Here is an 8,006-nt window from a genome sequence, read left to right on the forward strand (position 1 = left end):
GAGAAAAGTAGTCACTGTGCTGTTTGGTATCATTGTGTGCACCACACTGAACATGGACCAGAGAAAGCAAAGGAGAGAGTTGTCTGAGGAGATCAGAAAGAAAATAATAGACAAGCATGGTAAAGGTAAAGGCTACAAGACCATCTCCAAGCAGCTTGATGTTCCTGTGACAACAGTTGCAAATATTATTAAGAAGTTTAAGGTCCATGGAACTGTAGCCAACCTCCCTGGGCGCGGCCACAAGAGGAAAATCGACCCCAGATTGAACAGAAGGATAGTGCAAATGGTAGAAAAAGAACCAAGGATAACTGCCAAAGAGATACAAGCTGAACTCCAAGGTGAAGGTACGTCAGTTTCTGATCGCACCATCCGTCGCTTTTTGAGCAAAAGTGGGCTCCATGGAAGAAGACCCAGGAGGACTCCAATTTTGAAAGAAAAACATAAAAAAGCCAGACTGGAATTTGCTAAAATGCATATTGATAAGCCACAATCCTTCTGGGAGAATGTCCTTTGGACCGATGAGTCAAAACTGGAGCTTTTTGGCAAGTCACATCAGCTCTATGTTCACAGACGAAAAAATGAAGCTTTCAAAGAAAAGAACACCATACCTACAGTGAAACATGGAGGAGGCTCGGTTATGTTTTGGGGCTGCTTTGCTGCGCCTGGCACAGGGTGCCTTGAATCTGTGCAGGGCACAATGAAATCTCAAGACTATCAAGGCATTCTGGAGCGAAACGTACTGCCCAGTGTCAGAAAGCTCTGTCTCAGTCGCAGGTCATGGGTCCTCCAACAGGATAATGACCCAAAACACACAGCTAAAAGCACCCAAGAATGGATAAGAACAAAACATTGGACTATTCTGAAGTGGCCTTCTATGAGTCCTGATCTGAATCCTATCGAACATCTATGGAAAGAGCTGAAACTTGCAGTCTGGAGAAGGCACCCATCAAACCTGAGACAGCTGGAGCAGTTTGCTCAGGAAGAGTGGGCCAAACTACCTGTTAACAGGTGCAGAAGTCTCATTGAGAGCTACAGAAAATGTTTGATTGCAGTGATTGCCTCTAAGGGTTGTGCAACAAAATATTAGGTTAGTGGTCCCATCATTTTTGTCCATGCCATTTTCATTTGTTTTCTTATTTACAATATTATGTTGAATAAAAAATCAAAAGCAAAGTCTGATTTCTATTAAATATGGAATAAACAATGGTGGATGCCAATTACTTTTGTCAGTTTCAAGTTATTTCAGAGAAAATTGTGCATTCTTCGTTTTTTGAGGAGGGGTACCAACAAATTTGAGCACGTCTGTACTAAATACTCAACAATAAGAAGCAGGTTTCAGGACTAACGAAGAGGCCTCACCGTGAGGCAAGATCGAAACCAGTCACGTATTTTCAAAAACTAGTCAAAATATTTTGAATAATTTATGTGCCATAAAATACAATGATATGCGATGTATTATTGCTGCAATACATACAAGGCCTTACATTAAAAGGTGGTAATTGAAACTCGCTGTTCGAAGGAGACGCCTCGCGCGCACGCACACACAACAGGAGCTGCAGTTTTCACCGTTGCAAACGGAAATGGTTAGTTTCCCGCCTACAGACATATAAGCTCATATTTAAAAAGCAAAACACAGACACATATACATATATATATATATATATATATATATATATATATATATATATATATATATATATATATATATATGTGTGTGTGTGTATATATATATACACACACACACATTATTTAAAGAAGGTGACTCGTGTTCACGTTTATTTTTCATGTTAAAATTTGTTCTTAATGTTGTTGTGTTGCTCTAAAACTGTGGTGGTTTAAAAACACCAACACAAATAAAGTGTTTCATTTAACACATTTTGTGTTGAAGGGCAAAAACAACGATTGTGTTTAATTTCAACACAATTTTTTTCAGTGCAGAACAGAATAGAGCTGAGCAAAACTGAGCAAAGCTTTCACCCGCAGCTTCCTCCCCTCCTTGCGTCATTGTTCAGGATCAGAGAGCTTCCTTGCAGACAGACACTGTCCTGGAGTTCAGGAAGCAGCGCAGCCCGCATGGAAGTGCAACCTGGTTCTCAGTTTTTAAGAATGATGTTTTTTTTATTATTTTAAAAACAATACAAACAGTACATTGCATATACCTGGATACCATAAAACTTACATTTGAATCTGGAGCTTCCCTTGGGCGGCGCACTTTTGGCCAAGTTCCACCCAGGCAGGGAGGTCTCAAGTCGGTTGCGTAATCCCTCTCTCACCACTGCGCACCAGCGATTCCTGTGGAGGCCGGGCGCCTGCCTGCCTGCCTGTAAGCTGGCTGTGCTGTTGGCACTGGATCCCCGTTAGTCCTCCGACACGATAGGTCTGGTGACATAGCTGTGGACTTGCAGGGTGAAAAAAAGAGGTTGCTTTGATTGCGAGTGTTTCAGAGGATGCATGAGCACGCTTGTCTTCGCCTCTCCAGAGTCACTACGGGGGGTTGCAGCAGTGAGATACGGTCTTAAAAACAATTGGATATTCCAAATTAGGAGAAAAACGGGGCTAAAATGAATAGTGATTCCAAATATATTTAACCTCAAATAGTCTATTTTAAACATTAGAAATAATAATATAATGTACGGCGATGTTCCCACCAATTCAACTTCAAGGCAGTGCACTTAAATATATTTATCACGGGCTTTGCTGAGTATCCGTTCTGGTTTCAAATGCCACTACAACCCACACCGCATTTTACTAATCTCTGGAAATCCCGAAAGCTGGAAATGTGATCGTCGGTGAGATTTCTAAGGAAATGTATTCCCTTTATATTGACAATGGTGTTTAGTTTGCAAGCAAGCGGAACCTACCTTGAAAAAGTAATGAAATACAGCCGCATAAGAGGAGGTCAGCAAAATTCAGCTTCATATTTTATTTTATTTTATTTATTGTTTTTGGAAGGAGCTTTTTTTGTGATTTCATCTGAAGTATTTGAAGATGTTTGAGACACGGTGTTTATCATCTAAGTTCACAAATAGACACCGGTCTCCCATATCTGCCATGCCAACTGGCAAATATTGTAAATAAACGGCAAGGCGTTTCATAGATGTTTTGCAGTATATTTACGGATTTAAGTTGTTGGTGTTTGTTTTTCGTCACCCCTTTAAACCTTAATTAATAGTTTAAATGTACTAGTTGTGACGGGGCATATGTCCTGCGCACTGACTTCGATGCGGGGGAGGGCACGCTCCATCTGGGATCGCCATCAGCTGAATGGAGTTAGCTGGTGGGCGGGTCTCAGCGGAGCGTGTCTGTTTAAAAAGAGCAGCTCGGCAGCGTGCGTGCAACCTGGAGTCGGCATCCGTTAGGGCCGTGCTCTGCTCATTCTGTTTTTGTTTTATTGTTTGTTTATTTATTTTTGTATTTTAACGTCCTTTACTCTGTGTCTTCCATCGTGGTTCTCTGCTGCCTCCCTGCTACTCTCCAGCGCGGTAGGAAAATGAATCCTTTACATAGTTTAATTATTTAAATCACAGGAGAAAACAAACGCACAATGCATTCGGCAATTAGACTGAAGCAGACGGAACGAAATGCAGGTTCAAATAGATTTTCAATTTTATGTGTTGGAAAACATGGATCGAGAATTGATTAGCAGTTTGCTACGCATGTGAACTGGCAGAGCTATACTGGTTTTCTTTTCTGAAAAGAGACTAATATTGCAGATAGCAGACTTTGGTTCAAATTGCATATACTGCTAACAATTGATAAGAGACCTTGCATCTACAAGCTTCTTGTCCAACATTGACTGCAAGCTAGCAAGATAACAATGCTGTGGACCAGAAGGGGCCAGGCTCTAAGACTTTTGGGAATACAAAGCATAAAGGAGCTAAAAGGCTCCCAGGGACTGCCGTTGGACCCAAAGGTTCACAGGGAGAATAAGAGATAATGCCACTGGACTCAAAGGGTCTCAGGCAAAACGGAGAGATAGGAACAAGGAAGATGACAAAAACCAGATGTATGGACCTTTTTGGGGCACCAGGGGTCTGAAGAATGCACTGAGTTCAGAGGTCGTCACACTAGACTACACACACAGACACACACACACCACACACACACACTCACACTAAATGAAATATATGGTAACAGGATAATGTGTTGTACCTTTTCTATTGGTTAAGTGTTAGAGAAAGAGGAGGTGGACCATCTATACAGAAGGGTATTTAATGTCATGCAACAATTGTAAGAACGAGTATTCTGTTTGTCCTGTACCTGGGACCAGACTCCCTGCATATTTCATTAAACCTAACAACTGAGTGAAGAAAAGGACTCTGTGCATTTTCTTGAATTTACTTACTCACCATCTTTTTTTTTTAAGTTACATCAATATGTAACTTGAAATCTCCAACTTAATTAAGGGTTAGTTTAAGTAGTTGAGAGCTCTCTGCATATCTACCACACGCTCAAACTTGCAAACAGTATAAAAGTGTATTGTTAAGGAGTGACGACGTCATCACACAGGGTGACGCAGTTTAAAGGTGGAGAGACCAACACAAAGGGGCATCACAGTCAGTGCAAACTTGTCCAATGTAATTATGGTCCGCTTCACTAACTCTCCTCCCCACCGCTACCTGATCCTCCCTCCTTCTCCTCCTCTCTGCACCTCCTGGCTTCTCCCTGCACCTCCCCACCCATCCCTGCCTCTCCTGTCTGTCCCCTGCAGGGTGTGCTCTGAGAAGCACAGGGAGAAGTCTCGTGAAGCTGCCCGGAGTCAGGGAGAGAAGGAGAGCGAGGTCTTCACACAGCTGGCCCTGCAGCTCCCCCTACCCCTTGGCGCTGCCCAGCAGCTGGACAAGGCGTCCATCGTGAGGCTGACCCTGAGCAACCTGTGCCTCCGAGAACTGCTGCATACAGGTGAGCTGTACTGAAGGGCGCTCGATGCACGAGCCGCGTGCCATAGATCAAAAGCCACAAGGTACAAGCTGCAGACCACTCCATAGAGCAGTGCTTCCCAACTCCAGTTCTGGAGCCCCCCTGCCCTGCTGGGTTTTGTTTCAACCAAGTTCTCAATTACTTAATTGAACCCTGAATTGAACTGACGAGTTGCTTAATTCGACTTTTTCAATTGTTTAGCAGCTTATTCAAAAGTTGGAGATTTCAAGTTCCTTGTTCTACAATATTATACTTAACTTAACCTCCAAACTGTTTAAAATCATTAAAAAGCTCTGATTAGGCAAATTATTAGTTCAATTAAGGGTACAATTAAATAACTGAGGGCAGCTCGGTTGGAACAAAAACCACAAGCGTTTCTCTGATGAATACATTCTGCACCACTGAACTTGTGCATGCACTTGTTGAACCTCAAGCATATACTGTGAATAAAGGGATTCCGTTACATGAATCAGACTTGCAAAATCATTTTTGTGACTGTGACTTTCTGGAAATAGGCTGATGTTGTCTTGAGACGAGACCAGAACTTGTGTAATAGTCCATTTAAAGCTGGGAAAACATGACAGAGCAGTACTTGGCTGACAGTAACCAGAATTGACCAGCAGTGACCGCTGGTGTGTGTTCCAGCAGAGGCAGGCTGCGGTGAAGTGGACAATGAGGTGGAGAGGACTGCACCTGTGGAGACGTCGATCGAGGGATTCCTGCTGCTGCTGTCCCAGGACGGGGTCATCATTTACACCTCAGAGGAAGTGACGAGACACACGAGCCTCAGCCAGGCAACATCTACCAGTGTACTGCAGTCACCAGCCAGGTAACATCTACCAGTGTACTGCAGTCACCAGCCAGGTAACATCTAACAGTGTACTGCAGTCACCAGCCAGGTAACATCTACCAGTGCCTCTAGTGCCTTCATCAGTGTTATTGAATCTAAACTGAGTGTGAGGCTCCAGTACTTTCATCAGTGTTATTATTGTGATTTATTTGGTCGACGCTTGTATCCAAAGCGATTTACAATCAGTTATTATAACATACAAATTCCGTCACGTATTTATACAGCTTGGTGTTTTTAGTGGAGCAATCTAGGTAAAGTACTTGCTTGCTCAAGGGTACAGCAGCAGTGTGTCCCCACCTGGGATTTGAACCCAGATCCCTAACCACTACTCCACACTGCTGCTGTTAATGAAACTAAACTGAATGAGGAAGACCAGCATTTGGCCTCTAGTGCCTCCTTCAGCACTATTGCAACTAAACTGTATTATTCACAGCCTCAGATAAAGACAAAGGTTGTGTTTTTGTAAGTTTCTGTACTCTGGTGTGTTTGATTCATTCAAACCTGTGACAAGGAGGAGATGTGCAAGGCCAATCAGGGTCGCACAGTCAACCTCAAATCGGCTTCCTGGAAAGTGAGCAAATCAATTCTAATTCACATATCCTGCCTCCCGAGGTATAGGTATGCTTTACCTGTAACAAGCTCCTGCAATCTGGTTACAATTTCACTTCCTGCAATCTGGTTACAATTTCACTTCCTGTAGTCAGATTACATTTTTAGTCATACAATGCATTAGTAAGACCTCACCTAGAATTTTGTGTTCAGTTCTGGTCACGTCGTTACAAAAAGGATATTGCTGCTGTAGAAAGAGTGCAAAGAAGAGCAACCAGAATTATCCCGGGTTTAAAAGGCATGTCGTATGCAGACAGGCTAAAAGAATTTAACCTATTCAGTCTTGAACAAAGAAGACTATGCGGCGATCTGATTCAAACATTCAAAATCCTAAACGGTATAGACAATGTTGACCCAGGGGACTTCTTTGACCTGAAAAAAGAAACAAGGACCAGGGGTCACAAATGGAGATTGGATAAAGGGGCATTCAGAACAGAAAATAGGAGGCACGTTTTTACACAGAGAATTGTGAGGGTCTGGAACCAACTCCCCAGTAATGTTGTTGAAGCTGACACCCTGGGATCCTTCAAGAAACTAACAACCAAACGAGCAAGATGGGCTGAATGGCCTCCTCGTTTGTAAACTTTCTTATGTTCTTATGTTTGTTTTAGTTTGTCAGGATCCAGCCAATCTGCAGGCTGTTAGTGTCGGTGTTCACCGGCAGAGGGCGACAAAGGAACCAAAAGAGCGCAAGGTGCTGTGGCAATGGCAAAGACTGTGAGGGGGCGCTAAAGGAGCATCCTCACATGTTGTTCCTGTGTGGACCACACAGGGTGTGGTCTTTTTGGTACCAAGGGACATACTACTTGGAAGACTTGCCTGTTCACCTGGAAAAGGATTACAAACTACATTTCCCGATAGCCCTTGTGGATTATAAAGAAAGTGAACAAGTGACACTTACCTGGCGAGACTTTCTGTTCCGAGAGCAGATTTACTGTTACCAGCAGCGACTGGATGGAACTTGGACTGGTCTCTGTTTGCTAAAGCAATACATTTTTCCTTGCAACGAGGACAGCTCGTGCAAACAATAGAGAGGGTTGAAGAAGTGAGATTAGTGGGCAGGTTTTCTTTTGTTTTGTTTATTTTCAAAAATGTTCTGTTGAGTCTTTGAACTTTGTTTAAGGAAATAATAAAAACTGCCTTAACTTCAACCTCACCAAATGCCTCGGTGTCACCTCTCATGCTGCCAGTTGGCTACCACATTAAAATACAGAACAAATATATATATATATATATATATATATATATATATATATATATATATATATATATATATATATATATATATATATATATATATTCTATAACTGTTAATTTGCAGTCTGTGTGGAGTTTGCATGTAGTCCTCGCCTTGCGCCCTGTGTATGCCGGGTTAGGCTCCGGCTCACTGCGACCCTGTAAAGGAGTACGTGGTTAATGATAATGGCTGGATGGATGGTTGTTAGTTTGCAGCATGCACAAAGTGAATTAGATGTAGGGTATATTCACCTCTGGACATGTTCACATAGATATACCAGCATGTGGATTCGTGTTTAGGGCTCTGGACTCTTTACCGGAGGGTTGAGGGTTCAAACCCAGGTGAGGCACTGCTGCTGAGCAAGCAGGTACCTTGAGCAAGCAGGTACTT

The 8,006-nt window shown here is 42.7% G+C and overlaps 1 protein-coding gene across 3 annotated transcripts; it reads left to right on the top strand.

The window, feature by feature from the left end:
• Positions 1-3,132: 3,132 nt before the first annotated feature.
• LOC131736094 (hypoxia-inducible factor 1-alpha-like) lies at positions 3,133-7,525 on the top strand. 3 transcript variants are annotated; one of them, XM_059021801.1, is made up of 3 exons: positions 3,133-4,902; positions 5,566-5,784; positions 6,991-7,525. In XM_059021801.1, exons 1-2 carry the CDS (start codon positions 4,584-4,586, stop codon positions 5,751-5,753), a joined length of 507 nt encoding a protein of 168 aa, XP_058877784.1. In that variant the 5' UTR covers positions 3,133-4,583; the 3' UTR covers positions 5,754-5,784; positions 6,991-7,525. The 3 variants fall into 3 exon arrangements, with proteins under 3 accessions (XP_058877784.1, XP_058877782.1, XP_058877783.1); XM_059021799.1 differs by having other exon boundaries at positions 5,566-5,749; XM_059021800.1 differs by having other exon boundaries at positions 5,569-5,749.
• The last annotated feature ends 481 nt before the right edge of the window (positions 7,526-8,006 follow it).

Source organism: Acipenser ruthenus, unplaced genomic scaffold (genome assembly GCF_902713425.1).
Source record: "Acipenser ruthenus unplaced genomic scaffold, fAciRut3.2 maternal haplotype, whole genome shotgun sequence".
Lineage (NCBI taxonomy): Eukaryota > Metazoa > Chordata > Actinopteri > Acipenseriformes > Acipenseridae > Acipenser > Acipenser ruthenus.

Coding starts and splice junctions, on each gene's coding strand:
- LOC131736094 (XM_059021799.1), top strand. CDS start 4,584: ATGGTCCGCTTCACTAACTCTCCTCCCCACCGCTACCTGATCCTCCCT. Junction 4,903..5,565: donor CCGAGAACTGCTGCATACAG/GTGAGCTGTACT, acceptor TGTGTGTTCCAG/CAGAGGCAGGCTGCGGTGAA. Junction 5,750..6,990: donor GTACTGCAGTCACCAGCCAG/GTAACATCTACC, acceptor TGTTTGTTTTAG/TTTGTCAGGATCCAGCCAAT.